The 26,832-nt window shown below is 33.9% G+C and overlaps 1 protein-coding gene across 1 annotated transcript in view; it reads left to right on the top strand.

Annotated features, from left to right (window-relative positions):
• The window catches only part of DPP10 (dipeptidyl peptidase like 10), a 676,003-nt gene that overhangs the window by 628,311 nt on the left and 20,860 nt on the right, over positions 1–26,832 (top strand). Inside the window, exons 18-20 of the mRNA XM_082397857.1 lie at positions 7,989–8,087; positions 8,200–8,269; positions 25,966–26,160. Coding sequence (XP_082253983.1) covers positions 7,989–8,087; positions 8,200–8,269; positions 25,966–26,160 — 364 coding nt within the window. The remainder of the gene's footprint in view (positions 1–7,988; positions 8,088–8,199; positions 8,270–25,965; positions 26,161–26,832) is intronic.

The raw sequence follows: 26,832 nt of genomic DNA on the forward strand, positions 1-26,832 counted from the left end.
ATCAAGGGATCGATCCAAGAGGAAGGTATAACAATTGTAAATATTTATGCACCCAACATAGGAGCACCTCAATACATAAGGCAAATACTAACAGCCATAAAAGGGGAAATCGACAGTAACACAATCATAGTAGGGGACTTTAACACCCCGCTTTCACCAATGGACAGATCATCCAAACAGAAAATTAATAAGGCAACACAAGCTTTAAATGACACAATAGACCAGATAGATTTAATTGATATTTATAGGACATTCCATCCAAAAACAGCAGATTATACTTTCTTCTCAAGTGTGCACAGAACATTCTCCAGGATAGATCATATCTTGGGTCACAAATCAAGCCTCAGTAAATTTAAGAAAATTGAAATCATATCAAGCATCTTTTCTGACCACAACACTATGAGATTAGAAATGAATTACAGGGAAAAAACCATAAAAAAACAAACACATGGAGGCTAAACAATACGTTACTAAATAACCAAGAGATCACTGAAGAAATCAAAGAGGAAATCAAAAAATACCTAGAGACAAGTGACAATGAAAACACGAAGATCCAAAACCTATGGGATGCAGCAAAAGCTGTTCTAAGAGGGAAGTTTATAGCTATACAAGCAACCTCAAGAAACAAGAAAAATCTCAAATAAACAATCTAATGTTACACCTAAAGGAACTAGAGAAAGAAGAACAAACAAAACCCAAAGTTAGCAGAAGGAAAGAAATCATAAAGATCAGAGCAGAAATAAATGAAATAGAAACAAAGAAAACAATAGCAAAGATCAATAAAACTATAAAAGCTGGTTCTTTGAGAAAAAAAACAAAATTGATAAACCGTTAGCCAGACTCATCAAGAAAAAGAGGGAGAGGACTCAAATCAATAAAATTAGAAATGAAAAAGGAGAAGTTACAACAGACACTGCAGAAATACAGAGCATCCTAAGAGACTACTACAAGCAAATCTATGCCAATAAAATGGACAACCTGGAAGAAATGGACAAATTCTTAGAAAAGTATAACCTTCTAAGGCTGAAACAAGAAGAAATAGAAAATATGAACAGACCAATCACAAGTAATGAAATTGAAACTGTGATTAAAAATCTTCCAACAAACAAAAGCCCAGGACCAGATGGCTTCACAGGTGAATTCTGTCAAACATTTAGAGAAGAGCTAACACCCATCCTTCTCAAACTCTTCCAAAAAATTGCAGAGGAAGGAACACTCACAATCTCATTCTATGTGGCCACCATCACCCTGATACCAAAACCAAACAAAGACACTACAAAAAAAGAAAATTACAGACCAATATCACTGATGAATATAGATGCAAAAATCCTCAACAAAATACTAGCAAACAGAATCCAACAGCACATTAAAAGGATCATACACCATGTTCAAGTGGGATTTATCCCAGGGATGCACGGATTCTTCAATATATGCAAATCAGTCAATGTGATACACCAAATTAACAAAAGGAATAAAAACCATATGATCATCTCAATAGATGCAGAAAAAGTTTTTGACAAAATTCAACACCGATTTATGATAAAAACTCTCCAGAAAGTGGGCATAGAGGGAACCTACCTCAACATAATAAAGGCCATATATGATGAACCCACAGCAAACATCATTCTCAATGGTGAAAAACTGAATGCATTTCCTCTAAGATCAGGAAGAAGACAAGGATGTCCACTCTCACCACTATTATTCAACATAGTTTTGGAAGTCCTAGCCACGGCAATCAGAGAAGAAAAAGAAATTAAAGGAATACAAATTGGAAAAGAAGAAGTAAAATTGTCACTGTTTGCAGATGGCATGATACTATACATGGAGAATCCTAAAGATGCCACCAGAAGACTTCTAGAGGTAATTAATGAATTTGGTAAAGTAGCAGGATACAAAATTAATGCGCAGAAATCTCTTGCATTCCTATACACAAATGATGAAAAATCTGAAAGAGAAATTAAGGAAACACTCCCATTTACCATTGCAACAAAAAGAATAAAATACCTAGGAATAAACCTACCTAGGGAGACAAAAGACCTTTAAGCAGAAAACTATAAGACACTGATGAAAGAAATTAAAGATGATACCAACAGATGGAGAGATATACCATGTTCTTGGATTGGGAGAATCAATATTGTGGAAATGACTATACTACGCAAAGCAATCTACAGGTTAAGTGCAATCCCTATCAAATTACCAATGGCATATTTTACAGAACAAAAACAGAAAATCTTAAAATTTGTATGGAGACACAAAAGACCCCAAATAGCCAAAGCAGTCTTGAGGGAAAAAAACGGAGCTGGAGGAATCAGACTCCCTGACTTCAGACTGTACTACAAAGCTACAGTAATCAAGACAATATGGTACTGGCACAAAAACAGAAATACAGATCAATGGAACAGGATAGAAAGCCCAGAGGTAAACCCACGCACCTATGGTCAACTAATCTATGACAAAGGAGGCAACGACATACAATGGAGAAAAGACAGTCTCTTCAATAAGTGGCGCTGGGAAAACTGGACAGCTACATGTAAAAGAATAAAATTAGAACAGTCCCTAACACCATACACAAAAGTAAACTCAAAATGTATTAGAGACCTAAATGTAAGACCAGACACTATAAAACTCTTAGAGGAAAACATAGGAAGAACATTCATTGACATAAATCACAGCAAGATCTTTTTTTTTTTTTTAATTTATTTATTTATGGCTGTGTTGGGTCTTCGTTTCTGTGCGAGGGCCCTCTCTAGTTGCGGCAAGTGGGGGCCACTCTTCATCATGGTGCGCGGGCCTCTCACCATCGTGGCCTCTCTTGTTGCGGAGCACAGGCTCCAGACGCACAGGCTCAGTAATTGTGGCTCACGGGCCTAGCTGCTCCGTGGCATGTGGGATCTTCCCAGACCAGGGTTCGAACCCGTGTCCCCTGCATTGGCAGGCAGACTCTCAACCACTGCGCAACCAGGGAAGGCCCAAGATCTTTTTTGATCCATCTCCTAGAGTAATGGATATAAAAACAAAAATAAATAAATGGGACCTAATGAAACTTAAAAGCTTTTGTACAGCAAAGGGAACCATAAACAAGATGAAAAGACAACCCTCAGAATGGGAAAAAATATTTGCAAAAGAATCAATGGGGAAAGGATTAATCTCCAAAATATATAAACAGCTCATGCAGCTCAGTATTAAAGAAACAATCAACCCAGCCTAGAAATGGGCAGAAGATCTAAATAGACATTTCTCCAAAGAAGACATACAGATGGCCAACAGACACATGAAAAGCTGCTCAACATCACTAATTGTTAGAGAAATGCAAATCAAAACTACAATGAGGTATCACCTCACACCGGTTAGAATGGGTATCATCAGAAAATCTACAAACAACAAATGATGGAGAGGGTGTGGAGAAAAGGGAATCCTCTTGCACTGTTGGTGGGAATGTAAATTGATACAGCCACTATGGAGAACAGTATGGAGGGTCCTTAAAAAACTAAAAATAGAATTACCATATGATCCAGCAATCCCACTACTGGGCATATACCCAGAGAAAACCATAATTCAAAAAACACACATGCACCCCAATGTTCATTGCAGCACTATTTACAATAGCCAGGTCATGGAAGCCACCTAAATGCCCATCGACAGTCAAATAGATAAAGAAGAAGTGGTACATATATACAATGGAATATTACTCAGCCATAAAAAGGAACGAAATTGGGTCATTAGTAGTGACGTGGATGCATCTAGAGACTGTCATACAGAGTGAAGCAAGTCAGAAAGAGAAAAACAAATACCTTATATTAACACATATATGTGGAACCTAGAAAATTATACAGATGAACTGGTTTGCAGAGCAGAAATTGAGACACAGAAGTAGAGAAAAAAATGTATGGACACCAAGGGGGGAAAGCGGCGGGGGGTTGGGGGTGGTGGTGTGATGAATTGGGAAATTGAGACTGACATGTATATACTGATGTGTATAAAATATATGACTAATAAGAACCTGCTGTATAAAAAAATAAAAAAAAAATGTTCAGTGACTAGGAGTTGATACATATATGTAAAATTTTACTTAGTATTTCAAAAGTCCTTTGTCTCATATTGCTATCTTTCCTTTTCCTCTTTTTATATATTCATTTTTTTCTTTCTCCTTAATTGTGTATATATGATTTCCTTTACTTTAATTCATTTTTAGTCTCTTCCCTTTCTTCCTTTCTCTCCCTTGCATCTCCTTCTCATCCCTCCTTATACTTCCTTTCTAATATTTTCTCTTCTCTCCCTTTCTTCCTTCTTCCTAATTTTCTGTTTTCACTTTAATCCTCTTTTCTTCCTCAATCCCACAATTAAAATCATGTCTTAATACTACCTTGTCTTCATAATGTTTCACAAAAAACTATGATTGAAACATATTTTCCGAATTTGTCATGAAAAAATTTCCGTATGCTTTTGAAAATGGCTTTATTTTCTTCTGTATTTTTTTTCCTTAAATATAATTTTATTTCTCTGTGACCATGGGTTGATTTTTTTTTTTACCATGAGCAAATGAATACCTTTGATTTAGAAGTAAAAAAATTTCAAGTACCTCTTATCTCATGTAATTTATTTTTTCCCATTCATTTTTGATAATAAAGAGAAGCCATGAGAAATTATTAGTATATTACTCTCATATTGGTGCCTCCAGCTCTATTTATTCATTCATTTATTTAGTTAACTAGTCACTGTAATACAATAAACTGTTGTTCACTTTTAAAAATATTTATCCAACAAGATGCTCTCTAGTAAGGTATAAAGGTAAAAATTTAATGGGCTTTAGTCTCTAAAAATTGCTGCCTATGTAATTAACAAATATCAGGTGATATTGGTTTCTAAATACAAAAAGAATGCTTTTATCCACAATTAAGTACATTTTTATGACAAGTCTTACATTATAAATGCTGAATCCTTAATGAAAGTGTATAAAGTTGAAGTATTCACATTTTAAATTTTATAATTGAATATTTGGGATAGATTCTTTGAAAATATGCTATTGTTTAAATAATCTGAAATTTCTTGTATCAGGGAGATAGAAGAAATCTCTGAGAACATCTAATTTCCCAAATTTGTATTATAGAGGACGACACTTATTTACAAGAGAGGTGGTTTGGTGTGCCTGAAATCACACAGAATTCACAGTCCAAAGCAAGAATCAGAAAATTTAATGGTTATAATTGAATATGATAATTTCTCTGGTAGAAGTAGACACAGTTCAAAAAAAGAGGAAGTCAGTGGAAAGCATTTCTGGAAGAAAGAATGTGAATACACAATCATGAGGCATGAAACTATTTACACCTGCAAGATAAAAGTTGTTCATTGTGGCTGGAACAAAACATTTAAGATAAAAGCAAAGGTATAGGCTATAGGGCAGGCTGGAGCCAGATCATAAAAGCCTTTTGTTTCATCCTAAGGAGTTTGTAATTAACAATAAAGTATCAATGATAAACCATTGACAATTAAAATAATATTCTTATTCTGGCCATGGAGTACCTGAAAGTAGACATGGCCTCTTGGCAAAAAGAAAGAAAAGAAAAGTGAAACAGAAAATAAAAGAATTTGTTTTCAAAAATAACTGGATAAAACACATGAAACAACACTTTTCAAGCATGGGACAAGAGTCACGATAGGCCTCTGATCCCTGAAAGAAGGGAAACAAGTCAGGTGAATGTTGTAATTGTCCTGGCTCTCTGGCTGGAATTATTTTTTGGATTCTAGGGTAAAGAGGAACAATTAAATAAGTGTATAAGGGTATCTCAGAGTCACAGTTGAGACAGAAATTGGTGTTCAGAAGGGTTGAAGATTCTGGAATGTTGGGAAGCTGGACAACACTGGAGCACAAGAAGAGACAGAGAGAAAGGATACCAGGAATCTGCATAGGGCTACAAGGGATCATCTTGCATCTGTTGCTGAAAATACCTAGCTGAGCATACGTAGGAAGATACTCTGAGCCTGGGAAAAGCCAGAGCTCACACAGTGCTGGGATATATTAAAGTTCCAAACAGTCAGAACACTGGAATGTTTAGGAGAGATCCCAGAAGAGTCATGCCTTAGTGTTAGAGCGTAACAAGTCATAGAGCAAAGGTCATTCAAACTCACACTAAATAAAATATTTTTTAAAGCTTTCAAATAATTAAGCTGACCTGCAAATAGCTTAAACATCTGCTATAACAAAGTCCAACAATTAATAAAAGGACAGAACGATGTCCAGAACTCAACAATGTAAACATCACAGTGGTTAGAGTCCAGTAAAACATTCCTGGCTACATATAGAAGCTAGAAAATATGACTCATAACTAGGAAAAGAAAGCCAGTGAATTGAGACAGATTCAGATATGAATCTGCAATTTATAAAAGGGTAATATATTATGACTATGTGGGGTTTACCTGAGGAATCCATGATTGCTATGATATTCAATAATTAATCAATGAAACTTACTATGTTATACTGTAAACTTAACAACTCAAAGGATTTAGAAAAAATATTTGATTAAAAATGAAAAACAACAATAATAAAGTAGTAATAATAACTGGGCAAGAAGAAAACAAAATGATTTAACTTGATGAATGGTATGTACAAAAATACTACAACTGACATCATACTTAATGTTGAAGACAATGCATTTCCCCCAAAACTGGGAAAAAGTAAAAATGTCTGCTCTCACCACCTCTTTGCAACATTGTATTAGAGGACTTAGTGAAATGAGGCAAGAAAAAGAAATATAGGTAAAAAAAATTGCCTTTATTTGCAGAAGATATAAACAAAACAGAACCAAATAAACAAACAAAAAAAATGGAATCCACACACACTCATAATACTATTAGAAATAATGAGTGAATTTATCAGGGTTATTACAAGTATAGGTTAATATACAAAAATCAACTATTTTATATACTATAAGGCAATGCAAAATTTAAAAATAGTTAAAAATAACTACTTAAAGTAACATCTGAATCTATGTACTATATACTATAGTATACTATATACTATCCAATAATACATCTAATAGAAATGTATCAGTCTCCTAAAATGAAAGCAAACATTTCTGGAAGAAATTAAAGACTCAAATGGATATATACATGCATACATATTTATGGACTAGAAAGTTCACTATTTTTAGTATATAAAAATCCCCATAAATCTATATATTTAATATATCAATCAAAATTCCAGCAGTTCCTGATGTTTCTTTCCCTTCATGTTTTATCAGTTTTCTCTCTTTTTTTTTTTTTTTGGTTTTTATTAAAAAAACCATTTTAATATTTTCTATTGCTATATTGTTGAATTCATTAATCTTTTCTTCTGCAGTATCTAATATGTTGTTAATCCTAGCCAGTATATTTTCATCTTAGATTTTATAGTTTTCATGTATCTCAAATTTTTCAGTTCTTATTTTTAGAATTTTAACTTATTTGTTTTTAAAATGTCTTTCATATTTCTCCTTAATATCCTCAGGCTTTTTTTAAACTTAATGAACACATGGAATGTAATTATAATCTCTGTTTTAATGTCATTGTCTATCTATTATATGCATCTGTGTCATTTCTGGGTTCTTTCTATTGAATAAAATTTGTACTCATCATGGGTGATATTTTCCTGATTTTTTGTATGCTTGGTAACTTTGTATTAGAATTCAGGCATTGTGAATTTTAAATCACTGGGTGCTAGATAATTTTGTATTATTTAAAACATATTCTTAAGCATAACATTAACATGATCAGATTTACATTTTGAAAACGTAAATGCTAATTCCAAGTATAAGGGGCAACTGGAGACAATTTCACTGGAATAAAGAAGCTCAGTTAGAAAACTGTTGTAATAATCCAGAAGAGAATTTATGAGAGAGTAATCGGTGACTAGCACAGTGCCTGTCAAATGGTAATGATGGATAATTATTTGTGTTACACTGTTTCTTAATCAACACATAGAGATTATTTACACCATCCTTTTTGACTTATAGAATATTTTATATTGGAAAGCAATTCTATGCTGAAGGAAGCTATCCTGAAGAAGAAGATAGTAAAGTCAGAAATTAAAACGCTTCATATTGATGACTATGGTAAAGTTTTGTGCATGCTATGTTATTCAAAAAAAAAAAAACTTTCTCTGCACCTTATAGTTTTACATATAAATGACTCTCCATCTTTAATATTTTGCTCTTTCTTTAAAAGAACTTCCTTTACAGTTGTCCTTTCCCAAAGATTTTACGGACCGAAACCAGTATGCTCTTCTGTTAATAATGTAAGTATTTTATTTGTTTTTGAAATAAAGGAACCTAAAGACTTTAGAATTTTTCTTATGTCTCACATGGCAGTATTCAGATTAAAAAACAACAGAAGAAATCCTGTATGTGTAGATAACTGGGACAGCTGTCAGTTGTATGAGCTCCTCAAGGACACCACCACTAAATAATATGGAGGGGTGTGCAATTGATTGTGCTTCTTGCATCCCAAATTGCACTCAATGTTACTCCTGGGAATAATGACACATATAGTTTGGTTTATGGATGTCTGTTTAGCAATTACTCAAGCTCTATGCTCCCTTTGTTTTCTTTCTTTCTTTCTTACTTTCTTTGTGATATATTTGTCATATCAAAGTTATACTAGATTTGTAAAAGCCATTTTTTTAAAATTGTGGTGAGAGCACTTAACATGAGATCTACCCTCTGGACAAAATTTTAGGTATCCAATACAGTGTTGTTAACTACAGGCGCAGTGCTGTATAGCAGATCTCTAGACCTTATTCATCTTGCATGACTGAAACTTTATACCCATTGAAAAGCAACTCCCCATCCCTCCTCTCTCCAGCCCCTGGCAACCACCATTCTACTCTATGCTTCTATGAATCTGACTATTTTAGATGCCTCATGTAAGTGGAATCATGCAGTATTTGCCCTTCTGTGACTGGTTTTTTCACTTAGCGTGATGTTTTTAAAGTACATCCATGTTTTCACAGGTAAGCCTTATGTTTTCTATTAGTTCTTGATGCAGCATTGAGGAAACATTTATTTCCATTGTTGAAGCAATTCGTTATATTTATATTACTCTTACCAGTTTTGCTTCCTGGATTTAAGATCAGCAGGGGGCCACTCCTGTCCTCAGAAAAACCTGACTCTTAGGTTTTTCCAACTTGGACTTGACTTTGGAATTGAATTCATTCATACTTTCTGTGCGATTATATTGTGACTATATACTACTGGGCACAGAGGCCTCTAACATCTATTGGTTAACTAACTTGATATTGATGTAGAATTGTATTCCTGAGAGTTATTAGTTATTTTCCTTATTAAGAACCCAGCCAACATATTGCTATGACAGTGTTTAAAATTGTCTACAATTGTTCAGAGCCTTTTTGGAAGAGTAGAATAGAAAATAACATTACTTGTTATGACTATTGAATGTGGACAGTAAGTATTCAGTCTGCAGAATCCAGCTGCCTGGCTTCAAATTCCAGTTTTGTCATTTACTAACAGTGTGTCCTTGAACAAGTGACTTAACCTCTTGTAAGGTTCAGCTTTTCCAAATATAAAATGAGCATTATAATCCAGCCTATGTTTTAAGGCTGCTTTTTAGATTAAATGAAATAGATTAAATGAAACAACATATAAAATGCCTAGCACATGTGAGTCTTATAATTATTGTGATTATAATTCATTCTTTTTAATATAGATTGCATTGATTTAGATCTTTTGATAAATAGAAACAATATGTCATTTCATTTTAATAAGCCAAATAATACAGAAAATATAATACTTAATATTTTCACTCACTCCAATGTTTATTCCTAACTCTAATACCTTGAGCTATCTTTGTTTCTCATGCCAGGACCTTTCTCCTTTGTCCCTAATAGCCAGAGGCCCTGAAATTTCTTGGTATCTTCCTGAGGAAGTTCTTATTTGCTCTTTTATCTTAACTCCTTCTCCTGTATCTTCTCTTTCACTTAGTTGTCTTTAGTGCTTTTATTTTAATTGAAGTATAATAAATTTTAATTGATTTACGTTTCAGGTATACAGCAAAGTGATTCAGTTAATCTATTTTATATATATATATATATATATATATATATATATATATATATATATATATATATATATATATATTTTATACATAGTGTATATATGTTTATCCCAAACTCCTAATTTATCCGTCCTCCCCCATTTCCCCTTTGGTAACCATAAGTTTGTTTTCTATGTCTGTGAGTCTATTTCTGTTTTGTAAATAAGTTCATTTTTATCATTTTTTAAGAATCCATGTATAAGTGATAGGGTATGATATTTGTCTTTCTCTGTCTGACTTACTTCATTTAGTATGATAATCTTTAGGTCCATCCGTGTTGTTGCACATGGCATTATTTCATTCATTTTTGTGGGTGAGTATTCAATTCCTATTTGAACTGTATGTGTGATTTACTGGGGAAATATCTCAGGCACTAAAATGAGAAAAAACTGAAAAAAAAATTCTCAACCTCGTGTTCTGTCTCAGTCATATCTCCTTTTGGGAAAAGGGATTGTTCTTTTTATTCACTGAGAAATGAGGCTTCTCAGGGAAAGGAACCCTACTAGGCATCCTTCCTTGAAGCATGACTTACATAGGCAGTTGGATTTGTAGACGGTTCTTCCCATTCACATATCCACTGGCTCCAGAGTGTGTCAGACTTCGGGGGAAAAAGTAGACAAGAGTTCAAATTCTCTCTGTAGCCTTGAGTCAGAGAAGCCAACTGGCTTGTCCTGCCATCAGATTTGTGCTTTGGTCTGGGTGATTTTTAGTTCATAAGAGGAATATAAGGAATTGCACAAGACTCAACTCTCTTATTGGAAAGGAATAGTCAAGTGTTTTTTAGAGGCAGGAGAGTAGAGTAAAGGTACTGGCTTAGGAGTCAGGTAGGCCTGGGTTCAAATCTCAGCTCAAAGATTTACCAGTACATTGCTTAATTTTTCTAAGCTTCAGTTTCCTTATAAATAAATTGAAGACAATAACATGGAATAATATATATATAAACATGTCACCATAGTGTCTGGAAGAGCATAAATATTTGCAGTTGGTGTTTAATAAATTGTAACCATAAACATAGTTATTATTAGAAGTAGTAGTCATTTTAATATTTAAAAGTATCAATATAAACATTTAATAATATATTTTAGCATCCATAAAATTATTTAATAGACATTACTAAAGCAGATAAAATAATATAGTTAGGCCTATAGAGTTTAATTTGCCACTTTTTTTGTTGAAAAGAATAAAAGTGAGTACTAATTCATTAGTTTGCATTTGTTTTTATATGCTGATTATACTAAATATTAATTTAATTTATCCAAACTCCTTGATTTTTAGAGGTAAATTCTCAGCAGTTTCACAGAGTATGACTTACAAAGCCAAACTGAGGTTTTTTTTCTTTTTTGATTTTATATTTATAAAATGATTGATTGCGTTAAGCTACATGATCATTCCTAAAATATTTATGCTTGGAAACCCATATAGGTCAGAATGGCTTAAGTGTAAAGTGTCTTTTAACTGTTTTTTAGAAGGCTTATAATTTAAGGGCATTTTTTTTCTTAAGATTAAGTACTGTGTTCAGTTATAAGTGGACTCCACACTCGAAAAAAGAAAATAATAATAATTGCCTTTTTTTCCCTAAATGGACAATTTGACAGTGAAGAATAGTAAATAAAGTAACTAATATTTAAATGAGGCTAAGAGATGATTTAGTGATTTTGGTGTCACTACTTTATTGCTATTCTGTGCAGTGCATCTAGTACCTGACAGGCTGTGAGTCACTTCTTCATCTATAGAGATGGGTTTGCGTCCAGGAAATTCTATAGTGAACGCGTAAGTTGGAGACTGGCTGCAGCAATCTGAGGAGATGAAGGAAGATTGGCCTTGAAGAAAGTAGCCTCTGGCTATTAGGAATCATCTTTCTGCTAAATTTTCATTATGGAACCTCAGAAGAAATGGTCCTTTGAGGACCTCTCTGTGGCCATATTTTCTGAAACTCAAACCTAATTTCATGATATTGAAAGTACAAGTGAATCAATGGCAACCAAATATTTTACTGTAATAGAAAATCTAAGAAGCATTGCCACTACAAATGTTTCTCAGTGGCCTCAACTTACATTAGCCTCTGTGGGGTCATGACCTCTTTTTCTTTTTTTTACTCCTATTGTCCTTCTAGATGCCTAATTGTCTTTCTCCAGTCTTTCTCCTTAATGTTATATTGAGTACTTAAGAACCCAGTAGTCTATATTCACATTCATACCTATTCTATATGCATCTAGTCTATAGTATATATATACTATATCCATCTATATCCATTTCAGCATGTACCTCCTTGAATTATTGTTTCTTATGTTATTCTTATTTTCTACTCCTATATATGTAACTTAGTACAATACAAATTTCCCATGTTGCTTTTATGTGCAAGAAGCTGTGCTAATGGCTGAAATGGCATCTTGAAATCTGTAGTCATGTGTTTAGATTTGTGTTATCTCCACAATACGTAGCACACATAAAGGAACCTTATGAAACTTACTAACTAATCTGTAAGTCTTTTAATAGTGCAAGACTGAAGATTACTTGAGAGAGAGCCTACAGTTACAGATGTTTACTTGATAAATTAATATAAATCTGAAGGCCTAGAGCCCGATAGGAAACAATCTAAACAGATATACTGTTATTAGAGATGAAAGGTTTTTTCTCTGTTCACTGTGTTCCTGAAGACAAGCATATCAAGCTGAGGAGTTTCATTCAGTACCAAGGAATCATCATGTCTTCCCATTTTATACTCTTTCATGTTCAACTTATCCATGCCACCCTTGGCAAAGGTCTAACGCAGAGAGGCAGTGACTGTTCAACACATTACATTAATTTCCAGAATGCAGCATCCTTTATCATGCCCTTATGACTTAGTCCCATCTCGCTGAATTCACCTTCCTTGAAATCCTAATGAATTCTTGATCATCCATCAAGTCTTAGCTTCCTGAAGCTTTCTTTCACCCTCTTCATCAGCCCATCTATATCCTATAACAATCTCAAATCTATGCCTCCTCCTACAGTGACAGCCTTCTGTTCAAAGTCTTTCCATATATCTTGAATCATGTTGATCATATTGTTACTTTTCCCACATTACCCTAATTTGGTGAGGATGTTTTTATATACTATTTAGGGAATTTCTGACTCCCACTAGATTTTGCACCAATGTTTCTGAAGGAAAAATCCACGGTCTAGAAGTGAGTATTTAGAGAAACAATTTATAGAATGGCTTATGAATATTTCAGCATCTTAAGAAAATAGAAATGTTAAAAATCTTTATTTTAATATAGTAATATATTCCATGTATTAAACAATGCCTTATTTATTTATGTCTTCCTCACAGCAACTAGTTTTTGCAGAGTTGCTCCACAAATTTGTGTTGAGTGAAGAGATTGACAGTGGCCAGAAATCAGATGAATATGGTTATTACTACAGTTTCCCACTAAGCCATTTTAACTGGAGAGCATTATTCATTTTTATCTAGATATTTTCATCATTTAGTCAATGTTATTCATATCAGAGTCCTAGGACTTGGCCATCTTAATGGAAGTAAGCTGTTTGCCAGCTCTTTTTTTTTTTTAATTGAGGCAGAAAGTTTTAATTATTATTTATTTATTTTTTAGTTTTGGCTGTGTTGGGTCTTCGTTTCTGTGAGGGCTTTCTCTAGTTGCGGCAAGTGGGGGCCACTCTTCATCCTGGTGCGCGGGCCTCTCACTATCGCGGCCTCTCTTGTTGCGGAGCACAGGCTCCAGACGCGCAGGCTCAGTAGTTGTGGCTCACGGGCCTAGCTGCTCCGTGGCATGTGGGATCTTCCCAGACCAGGGCTCGAACCCGTGTCCCCTGCATTAGCAGGCAGATTCTCAACCACTGCGCCACCAGGGAAGCCCTGCCAGCTCTTTTTGTATAGTTATTCTGTTAAAAAGCAGGGTATAATTGGTACATTCATAGTGAGCGAAATTATCCAGCTACTCATCTCCAGCAGTCAAGTTAACGTCACTACTTTTTTCGTACACACATTTTCCTTTCAAAAAACAATATGGATATTATTTAAAATGTTGAATAACATTAGGTTCTTGGGACCATAGTGTCTTGTCTTGACCTTTGAACCAATGGGGTCCTCCAAGAGCCCACACTCTTCTTCAAGTCCCACACCAGGCATAGAGCATAACTGGACGAGTCAATTCTAATCTGTCACCCTGCTCTCTACCTACACTTCCTTTTCTGTAATGTATTGCTATATCCTCTCTCCTTCAGTTTCTTTTCCACTCTGCTGCTAGAGTGAACTTTGTGAGATCCATATCTGAAAATGTGGCTCTCCTGGGGAAAATCCTCTCATTATTATTCTCCAATTGATTAAAAGTTCACATTTCCTAACACAGCATACAAAAATCTTCATCTGTTTCCCACATATCTCTCCATCTTCATCTGGCTCCACCCACCCTCTAAAGAGACATTTAGTGCTCTAGATATTTTTTAGAACTGTTTTAAAAATGAAATACCAGCTTCTCAATCATTTCTCTGTGTCTTTTTCCACAGTCTCCCAGTACCTTTAGTTTCTATTAAGACTTCGAGATGTACTTTTACATAATTCTATACACACCTCTGTTATAACATGAAACCACACCAGATTACATACAATATTTGCTTTGCTGTCTCTTCTTTTAAACTATAAACTCATTGCTGATAACAACCCTTTTTGTATTGTTTTACCTTAACACAGTGCTTGGAGCATTGTTTATGTTCATAAAATATTCATAGAATGAATGAATAAATGAATGTATGAATGAGTGAATATATGAATGAAGGACTACATGAATGAATAAACAAAGAAATCAATCAACCCTGAGTTAGTCATCAGGAATGAGTTAAATCAAAGTAGAGAAAAAGAGAAGTAAATTATTTGAGAGTTTATAATGTGTTAAATCAGCCTTTAGGATGAGTCAATTTTTCTGCAGTTTAGTTTTCTTCTCAGAAAAACATGAGGTGAGTTTCTCATTTCTCTTACAATCTTTCTGGATAAAGCTAAATAATGATTGGTTTTCATGCTATCTTTTTACTGTTTCTCTTTTGCATTTGATTATTGAGATTATCTTCTTAAAATAATAGGATTTAATAATAGCTACCGTTTATTGAGTGTTTATTGTACAAGGGGCATCATGCTAAGGATGTATAAATGCCATCTTTAATTCTTACAGCGACCAAGTGAGGTAAATATCACTGTCCTCAGTTTAACACAAGGAAACTATGACTAAAATATGGCATGTATATTAACTCCAAGATCATGGGCAGGACAAAATTAGTGTTTGAACTCAAAGGTTTTTTCAATTTATTTTTCAGATCAAAAAGCTCTGCTCTTTCTATTACACAGTACTCTACTTACATATCCCATTGCATGATAATTATTATTGGAAGATTATCAAAAATGCTGTCCAGAATCAATAGGGACTTCTCTAAAACCAAATTCGTATAACCTTTCGTTCTTCCCACTTAACAGTTTGTGATAATCTCTAGAATGTAACATTTTCCACCTGTACCGTGTTAATGCTTTGGTGTAAAATAAAGATTATAAAGGACGAATTGTAGGACTGGGATTGACATATATACACTACTATGTATAAAATAGGTAACTAATGAGAACCTACTGTATAGCACAGGGAATTCTACTCAATGCTCTGTGGTGACTTAAATGGGAAGGAAATACAAAAGAGAGGGGTTATATGCATACGTATAGCTGATTCACTTTGCTGTACAGCTATTTCATAAAATTCCAAATTCTAATCAGAGGGTTCACTTTATGGGAAGTCTTTACTCTCTTTACTTACTATGTGGATTCATAGACTTTTGAGCAGATCACATTGTTAGAAGTAAGTTTGTTTTGTTTCCCAAGAGTAAAGACACACATATTCCAAAATTTCTATAACATTATTTGATTATCCACTTGTTCATGCCAAATACATACCCATTTCACTCTCAGTTTTTTACAAAGATAACACATTTGCTAGATGTAAATGGACAAGAGAGATAGCTAGTACTTGTCTCAATGAGTCATTACTGCTTTGCCATGTAAGGAGGGTCAAACTTTAAATTTTAAGTTTCTGACTTTTCTCATTCTTGTTCATGTTGCTCATTTAAGTGAATGTAAAATGTACTCACACTGTAATACCCAGGAAATGATTAAGAAGAGAAAAGACAGTGGCATTTAATCTTGGTAATGGAAGGGGAGAAGGTGATCATTGCTTTTTATATTATTCTTGAACAGATTAGAGCTTGTTCTTTCACAATCTATAGATAATGCCTCTTAATGTCAGTATTAATTTCTTAGTACTGTTTAAAACTGTACACACTCAAAGTTGATGTATTAAGAAAATGTCACAGGGAAAAAAATTCTAAATTTACAAAAATGTGTATGTAATGTGTAAGACAGAATAATCTCTTGACTATTCTTTTAAATTGATAGATTTATGTACACATACTAGCATAAAAATATATAAAGTCACTTCTATGACTTACATATTTATACCATTTTAGCTCTTTTCCTCTCTTAATACAAGTCTCAGATATTAATGGTTTCCTACGAATGACATGAATGATGTGATATGGTTTCATATGAATAATGTCAATTGATTACCTATTTGAAACATACAAGTATATTCTATATTTAAAGATATGCTTCTGAGTGCTTTTCATAAGAAATGCTTCCTAATTTATTCTGGTTTTTTGGGTTTTTTTTGTTTTTGGTTTGGATGGTCACATATTAAGTCATAAATGTAAGGGTATGACTATATTAGATCATTCTTTTCTTCTCTTTTAATTATTTATTTTTTTCTGAAACCTATGATAGAAGAAAACATTAACTATTTTACTAATTTGACATGTCTTTGAAAGGTTAAACTAAGGATACTAAACATGGTGTTTTCTCCTTTGGTTGTTGGATTCAACAAAGCCCCAAGTTGAAGGAGTGCATCAGTGACATTATGTTACTTATTCATAGTTAGCACTATAGTTATTATTATTTCTGTTTAACTGACACAATAATGTAAGCTAAGATTAAAATTACCTGTGTTTATATAGCCACATTTTTCAGTTGATAAATTGACATTTGGAATCCAGCTAAAGGATTCTAGTTAGGAAAAATGTATTGTATAACCACCATGTATTATTGAAGGTGAATGATGCCCTGTCTATGATAAAATGAAGGTTCAAAGTTTGTATATAATTAGTATCCATCCCTATATTATAAATCCATTGCAATCCATGATATACATCCTATGTATTATATGCCTCAATGTTACACTCACAACATTCTCATGCTGAATTGTATTCTACTTTAGAAAATGAAGGGAGTTCTCTGGGGGTCTACTGGTTAGAACTTGGCAGTTTCACTGCCTTGGCCCCGGGGTTCAACCCACGGTTGGGGCACTAAGATCCCACAAGCCATGCAGCACACACACCCACACAAAATGGAAAATGAAGAAATATGAGATTGTTGTGAAGATTGCCATCAGCTTCTTATTTTAATATACACATACTTAGGTCTATTTCTTTTGGAATATACCCATATCCCTTAAGCCAGCATGTAGAATATTTTCCATTATAATATCTAAAGCAGATCTTTTGCATAAAAGATTTACATAACAATTATATTCACATAAAGAATGAGGTAGAGTCTCCTGTTCTCGATCTGTTTATACAATGTGCTAAACTGTCTTTTGACTGTGAGTGATTTAGGTGTCAATGTCTCAAAGGCCAGGGGGTGGAGGAAGTGGTTTCTAGCTCAGTGATTACACAGCCATCCCCAGCAACTGAAAATAAAGATCAACAAACCCCTTTCTCTTTCGACCTCCTCAACCACTCTGTTAGAAATTATCCCAAATGGAAACTGGCCAACAAATAAGAATTCATGTAGTAAGACTTCGACGGTAGGGATGATTAGGAGATTGGAACTTCCATTTTATTGCACAATTTCTATCTACAAGACATCCCTGAGGCCCTTTTCTGTTGGTTCTCTTCTGATAATTTTATGTGCTGTCTAAGATGTTTATCCCGAGGTTAATTTTGTGTGGATAATACTAACAGTCCATTTTGGGGTTTTGTGGTTGGCTCATTAATATCCATGCTGTTTAACATTTCAACCTGTGTTCCGATAAGCTCTTCATTCTTTGGCTTCCTATATCAATATAAATAACTTGATTTAAAGAACTGAGTTTTTTTTTTTTTTATTGCTCTAATGATAGTTTTATGCAGTTTTTATATCATGCTAAGGAACAATCTCTAGCTTCTATTCAAGAGAAATCAAAGAGCAGAATAGAATTGAATTTCCTTCCAGAAAAGGAAGAATGCCTTTAGCAGACAGAAATTGACCCTGATATGTGGAAGGCTATTCTACTAAAAATCGAAGGAGGAAAAGAAGAGAAGTGAGAAGAGCAGTAGGGTAAAGATGAAAAAAGATGCAGTTTTATTAACACAAAATACCCTCCCAAATTTGAGATCAAATTTTGATCAAGAAAAAACATTAAATTTATTGTCTGAGCAGCTTCTTGAATATAAAGAAAACTTATTGAAAAAAAATAACGCCTCAAAAAAAAAAGACCTAATATCTATGTCATAAGTTCTATAAATCAGAAAGATATACGAGGGTAACATTCTCTTGTTTTAGTGGTTCCAGAAGAAGTATATATGTGTGGAAGCAAAAGAAAGAATTTACACATACAGAGACACACAAATTACACTCAGATGCATAATCACATGTGACTATGTGTAGAAAGAAATCAATTACACAGAAAAAAACAGAAATACATACATATTCATTCATTCTAAGTTAACTGAAAGACCCACCCACTGTGAAAAGTAGAACACTTTTACTGCAACTGAATTTTTCATCCTTTGGACTGAGCCAAATAAGAAAAACTTGATTTTTATAATATAAAAGCTCAGGACTTATCACTGCAGAGTTGCCTAGGGATGGCCAGGTTTGGGAGCTCAGCTTCCTTGAGAGGAATGGAAGATGAGATAGTCAAGTCCCATAGCATTGACCAGAACATTGGGTTAATAATACTTAACAAACTACAAACTGGACACTTTGCTAAGCAATTTATATATATATTATTTTATTTAATATTTACCATAACTCTACTAGGTAGACACTATTATTATCATCTTCCACACCAAAGCAAACTTAGGCACTTGTCTAAAGCCACTGGGCCTGGGCTCAACTCATTTTGGTTTTACCAACGTATCATCTGAACCCTTTTCATGATAACACTCTCACATCACTATTAGGTTCAGGTCATTAATATAGGCAATATTTTCTAAAAAGTTTAACATGGGAAAGATCTATGAATGTAAGTATATGAACACAGGTGATGGAGAATAACACAACTTGAGAATTTGTTTGATAAGCCTAATTTTCTATGTATTATCAGGTAGACCACGGGGTCTGGTTAGAGGCATAAATAAACTTGTCCATATCAAACGCTTCCCTAGTTGTAACTCCGTGGAAATTAATTCAGCCAAAAATTGTATGTAAACAAATCAGGGATCAGAAATTTGCAGGTTATATTATATTATAATATTCCTAATGGAAGAAGATGGGGATGTGAACAAGAAACTGTTCTCTGACAGAAAAAAAAGAATGTTATTTCTTATATGATGTAGTATATATATGAGAAAACTTATTCCACCAATCTGCATGTAGGACAATCCTTCCATGAGAGGGAAGTCTATGGATAATAAAATGAGAAATAGAAGGAATTGGCCAAGAAGCCCTTGACCGATGTATGTATCTGCATGTATTGATATATATTGCTTGAAACAGGATAAATTTCATTAGCTTTTAGATGCACTTATGTTATAACTAAGTCATCGCTGACTATACATTTTTATAAATTTCAGATTAAGACAAGACAAATATTGTTTCACTCTACTCATGTCAAACTCATGTTCTATTGTGAAATGAGTTCTCTCCTAAAGAACAAAATCAAAAGCGCAGACGATTTATTTTCCTTAAGAATGTACTGTGATGCAGCTCTCTGCAACATAAGTTTCTTTTTCCTTATCTGGCCTTTCATTCTGTTTGCCACCCTTCTTTTCACACTCTTTTTTAGTTTACTATATCTAAAATAAAATTGTAGCACAGCTCTCCCTGAGTCTAGCTCTTATCTAGCACTTATGCAGCTGAAGTTGATCTATTCTAAGCCTAAAAAGAGCAAAGAACCAAGATGACAACAAGCAATTTTCTCTGTCCTCTCCTTCCACAACCCAATAGACACAGATACCCAGCTGTAGTATAGCAGTTTTGAAATTCTGTCGTGTAGGAAAAAAAACATTCTGCCATTCAATAGATCACTCATGGAAAGTTCTCTCACTGGTAAATATGTTCCTTCTGTTTATCTAGCCAAAGTTTTCGTGGTAAGGAAAAGGCTTTTAAAAATGTACTGAACGTGATCTTAACTATTTACAACACATTATTCTATAATGAAAACAATAAATGAAGATAAAAAGAGCATATAATTGCCAGGGTAACTCAGCATATTGGTAACAAAGTCAAAACGTATCTCTTCTGAAGGTAAATCCAGCTCTTTTCATGAATTTAAATAGCATTTAGTGAACCTGACCAAACATGTACTCTGAACAAATCTCTTCACTTTAATTCAGTTTTTGACATAGATGATGTTTTGTTATGTCATAAAGAAGTGGCTTGTTTTGTCATTTTAAAGGTCTATTGAATTTTGTGTGTTTTGCTCAGCCTTTTTTCTTTATTTCATTATTTGCTTATATCATGTTCTCTTCATCCACACAGAGACATTGAGTGTTCAAGGTATTAAAACAGATGTGAACTCTACCCTCAAAGACCTTAACTTCTAAGAAAAGTTTAGTCTTAATTTGATTTTGCTGCCTGTGTTAGGAAGTAGACACATTTCATATTGCTGTGGCCTTTTCATTGCTTAAAACACATGGAATTGTTCTTTTCATAAAACTTTCAACAAAATTGTGTGTCCCTATTCTCAACCTTGAAACACTGTTCTTTATATGTCCCCAGAGATTTCTGAGACAGAGAGAGTAAAGCAAAACCATGTCAAAAAAAGGATGAGGCAGACACTCAGAGAAAAACAAAGAGGAAGGAAATGAATGGGAGCTCACCAATTCTGCATGGCCAATACATACATGAATTGTGATACCCATTTATTATATGATGGATGATTTGGTTTACAGTACATTCCTTGTGGTCATCCCTACAGCCATATATCTTTTCCTACTTCATCAAATAAGTAATATTTTCTTGCCTTTATTTGTTGAAAAAATCTAGTAATTTCTGGCGAACACTTTGTGAAAAATCTCCCCGTTGCTTCTGCAAGTCTCTGGCTTGTTCCTTATACAGGCAATGCTTACCATCATAATCCATGTTCTTTTATAATTGATATTGAAATAGACATGCCTGTATTCTGCACCAAAAAAGAAAGAACAACACACCCAACTAGACAGAGAAATGTGTTAAAATTATTGGCTGATAATAGATTATAACATTTTGTGTTCTGACATTGAAAGCAGGTGAAGCAGAGCAAATGAAAGAAATTGTATTTTTTTCCTGGGTATTGCAAGCATGAGTAAGGAATTGAGTTTGCTTTGAAAAATCTACAATCACTTATTAATCATAAGTTTGAAAAATGTGCCTTATTTTAAACTATATTTTTTCTTTCTTTTCCTTTTTTTTATTGAAGTATAATTGATTTACAATATTGTGTTAGTTTCAGGTATATGGCATAGCAACTCAAGTTTTTTGCCAATTATGTATCATTATAAGTTATTGTAAGATATTGGGTATAATTCCCTGTGCTATACAGTAATTCCAGGTTGCTCATCTATTTTATGTATGGTAGTTTCTATCTGTTAATCCCATACTTCTAATTTGTCCCTCCCTCTCTCTCCCCTTTAGTAATCATAAGTTTGTTTTCTATGTCTGTGAGTCTATTTCTGTTTCAAATATAGATTGATTTGTATTTTTTTTTAGATTCTAAATATAAGTGATATAACATAGGGTTTGTCTTTGTCTAACTTACTTCACTAAGCATAATATTTTCTAGGTCCATCCACGTTGCTGCAAATGGCAATATTTCATTCTTTTTTATGGCTGAGTAATATTGCATCATATATACAAACCACACCTTCTTAAGCCAATCAACTGCTGATGGGCACTTGGGTGGCTTCCATGCCTTGGCTATTGTAAATAGTGCTGTTATGAAAATTGGGGTGTGTGTATCTTTTGGAATTATGGTTTTCGTTGGATATATGCTCAGGAGTGGGATTGCTGGATGATATGGTAGTTCTATTTTTAGTTTTTTAAGGAACCTGTATACTATTTTCCATAGTGGCTGCACCAATTTACATTCCCACCAAGAGTGTACAAGGGTTCTCTTTTCTTCACACACTCTCCAGCATTTATTGTTTGTAGATTTTTTGATGATGGCCATTCTGATTGGTGTGTGGTGATACCTCATTATGGTTTTGATTTGAATTTCTCTAATAATTAGTGATGTTGAGCATGTTTTCATGTGGCCTGTTAGCCATCTGTATGTCTTCTTTGGAAAAATGTCTAGTTAGGTCTTTTGCCCATTTTTTGATTGGGTTGTTTAGTTTTGGTTTTTGTTTTGATGTTGAGTTGTATGAGCTGTTTGTAGATGAACCCCTTGTCGGTCGCATTGTTTGCAAATATTTTCTCTCATTCAGTAGGTTGTCCTTTCATTTTGTTAAAGGTTGCCTTTGCTGTGGAGAAGCTTTTAAGCTTGATTAAGTCCCATTTGTTTATTTTTGCTTTTATTTCTTTTGCCTTGAGAGACTAAGAAAATATTGGTATGATTTATGTCAAAGCGTGTTTTGCTTATGTTCTCTTCCAGGAGTTTTATGGTGTCATGTCTTACATTTAGATCTTTAAACAATTTCAGGTTTATTTTTGTATATGGTATGAGGGAATATTCTAATTTCATTGTTTTACATGTAGCTGTCCAGCTTTCCCAACACCACATGTTGAAAAGACTGTCTTTTCTCAACTGTATATTCTTGCCTACTTTGTTGAAGATTAATTGACTATAGGTGCATGGGTTTATTTCTAGGCTCTCTTGCCTTAGTAACTAACAACACTCTGATAATTGCTCCAAAGGATCTGTTGATTGCACTTTTTAATTTTCTTATGAACCTTTGGTATCTTTGACCATCTAGAAAATGGAAGTCCCCTTGATATAACAGCTCCAACTACATGGTATAATATCTTGATCCATAGATATCGTGCAATTTAATTTCTGCACAACTGGCCAAAATCTTTTATATAGTTTTCCATTTTGAACTATAAGGAAATATGCTCGGTATAAGTAAAAGTGACTTCAAACAAAAGAGTAATACCTACAGTTTCTATTGTTCAGTAAATCTAATAATAATCTTATATTGCTTACTATATTTCACAAAGTATTTTCAAATACATTATGCCATTTAATGCTTACAAAACACTTTGAGGAAAACAAGACAGTGTTTTACCATTATTAAAGATAAGGAAACTGAGTCTTAGTGTTTTAGTATCTTCCCTATCTATGTTCAGAGTGAAATTGGGACTTAAACTGTCATATTTTTACTCAGCTTAAATGTTGAAGTTAATCCTTGTATCTTGTCCTTTGTGGACCATATTCTGTTTTCTAATATTTGCAATATATCCCCAAGCTTCAAAATACAGGATTTATTAAGCTTTTTAAGGTCCTTCCATTTTAAACTTCACCTGAGTCTACTTTCCCTGAAACTGTCTAGTTCAACAAGCATTCTCTATGTTCTCCATGCACCAGAAAGTGTGCCACGCATGGTGATTCATGCTATTTCTCAAATGGTACACAAGTTACATCAGTATCATCTGGGAATGTGGAAAAAATAGCAATTTCAGACTTCATTCTGAACTAGGCAATTGGAATTCTAGGCAGAAGCACATGGAAATGTGTAGTAACAATTCCTAATAATCTGATCAAGAGGTAAATGTGCAAAAACTAAAATAAATTAAAAATTAAATTTAAAAAAAGAGATAAAGATGGCAAACACAAAGGACAAAACGGTTCTAGATTTGGAATCACAGGATCACCATTAAATGTGTGATTTAGGAAGGAATGGAGTAGGTCATTATTAAAACCCTTCCGTGGCACAATTTCTTTATTTACAATGTAGGAATAATAATACATGCAATAAGCCATGCGACAGACAACTTCCTCCCCAGAAAGGTTAAATAACTTTTGGTGGTGTATTGTAAATAAGATAAAGGATCTTAAGTGCTTAGATCATAGAAGGCCTTTGTATCAGTTTATTAGGGCTGACATAGAAAGATAACACAGACTAGGTATTTTAAACAACAGAAATTTATTTTCTCACAGTTCCAGAGGCTCAACATCCAAGAGCTAGATGTCAGCAGGCTTTATTTCTTCTGAGACCTCTCCTTGGCTTGCAGATCGTTGCCCTCTTGCTGCCTCTTCCCATGTTCTTTTCTCTGTGCATACACACCCCTAGGGTCTCTCTGTTGTCCGAATTTCCTCTTGCAAGGACACAGGTTGGATTGGATTAAGGTTCACTCTAATAGCCTCATTTCAACTTAATCACTACTGTAAAGGCATTGTCTCCAAATACAGATTCTGAGATAGTGGACATTGGAGATTCAACATATGGATTTTGAGAGACACAATTCGTTCCATAACAGCACTCAATAAATTTTAGTTGTCTGACATTTTGCCCTATTCCCTACCTCCTCCTTTACCCAACTCATTGGTCCCACACAACCTCTGTATCTGCTCAGTTCTATTTGCTGCCCAGAAGTTATTTCCTTTACCAAATCTGATAACCTAAAAGCTTGTTAATTATAATTAGTTTGTGTATTGGTATATTTTAGTGCTTCAAAGCAACACATCTGCATAAACTTGAAGGCAAGTTTGGTGTCTTCACAGGAGAGTGAGTAGTGTGAAGATTTCTAGTATGCAGCCCAACTAAAAATGGAGATCTTTTCAGAGAGTTAGATGATTTGATACTCTTAAAATCTATCACATGGACCACTGTGTTTTTGAACTGTACCTGGGTTTGGACCTAGATAATCTGTGTGATTTTATGAGAGTCTGCTTTTTTACCTGTTCTATACTCTGGAAAATAAATTATAAATACCATTGCAGTGTGACATTTTAAAATTGTGTCACCTTTTCCCTCTGGAAAGAATGTTCATGATTTATAATTTGTGTTTCCATCTTTACTTTTAGCTTTCAAATTTTTCAAACATATGCGTGTCTGCTTCCTTTTCTTGCTGTCAACTTTAGTGATAAAAAAGAATTTTTCCTCACTGTTGGCTTAAATTCTTCTCAGTGAGAATTACGTCACAAAAAACAATTCAGGAAATATTAATGCAGTATTTCTTTTTGAATCTGATGTGCTTTAGGATCGTACATTTCTTGTTAAATTATTATTATTAAGCTTCCATGACTGATTCCTCTCTCTGTCAGACCCTTTAGCCCTTGTATACCATCTGCAAAACATTTCTGAAACACACTGTCTGTAAGAAATCCAATAAAGTAGGGCCTGTATGTCAACTTGATGATCATTCTTTAGAAATGCCTATGGAAAGTGTGTGCTTTTTTCTTTATTTTTCTCTTTTTAAAATGGGTTAAATAATTTCTCATGAACAGTTTTAAATTCTGTTTCATATTTTAATTTCATTCAAAGAGCTTTTCATTTGAAAATTTACAAAGGAAAATGGTATTTATATTTTCAGGTTTAATATCAAGAATTAAGAGAAATTTTAATAGCCAACCTGGGTCTTTTCCATAATTTTTAACCAATAGGTGGGAACACTAAAATTTCGACCACATTGTCAGTTGTTCTTGTTTTGGTCAAATGTGTTGGTATTTGCAGGAATGAAGAACCAGGAGGCCAGCTAGTTACAGATAAGTTCCATTTTGACTGGGATTCAGTACTTGTTGACACGGGTAACGTCATCACAGCACGTTTTGATGGCAGAGGAAGTGGATTCCAGGGCCTGAAAATTTTGCAGGAGATTCATCGAAGGTTAGGCTCAGTGGAAATAAAGGACCAAATAGCAGCAGTGAAGTAAGTGAATGTACATTTTCTTATCGTTTTTCCTGTAATGAGAAACTAGGTATGTGATATATAATACTTAGCATTGGTAAATGCTAAGAGATTTATATTTTAATGATTAAACAATTTGCTAAGTTAATCATAAAGACTATTGTATTTTTTCAAGTATCTTTCACTCTCAGTGACATAATAAAAGAATTATCATACTTCCCCCTCTGGAATTAGAATCAACTTTGGACTTATGAAAATGGGAGAGACCTTAATTAAACTACTATATTATTTATTTACAATAATCCACAATGTCTATTATTGTCCCAGTTAATTACAGTTCTTGAACTTTCACAGATACCTTTCCCACACTGGCATGAAAAAGTGACCTGAGAAAACTAGTAGGTTCTTTAAAACAGTATACAGACATTAGCTAAGATATTGTTAAAATACAGATGTTGATTCAGTAGGCTGGTAATGGGCCCAAGACTCTGCATTTGTAACAAGTTAACAGGTGTTATACCCAAGCTACTGCACCACCACTCTGAATAGCAAGATTTTGGTATACAGGACCCTTCTACATGAATAGAGCTGCAACCACTTAAGCAGTCTCATTTGACCTCTGTTTTATTCTGTTTTGTTTTGTTTCTTGTTGTTAAGAATGAATTTCTATGGTTCATTTAACTCAAGAAGATA

Source organism: Balaenoptera borealis (genome assembly GCF_965194805.1).
Source record: "Balaenoptera borealis genome assembly, chromosome: 6".
NCBI lineage: Eukaryota > Metazoa > Chordata > Mammalia > Artiodactyla > Balaenopteridae > Balaenoptera > Balaenoptera borealis.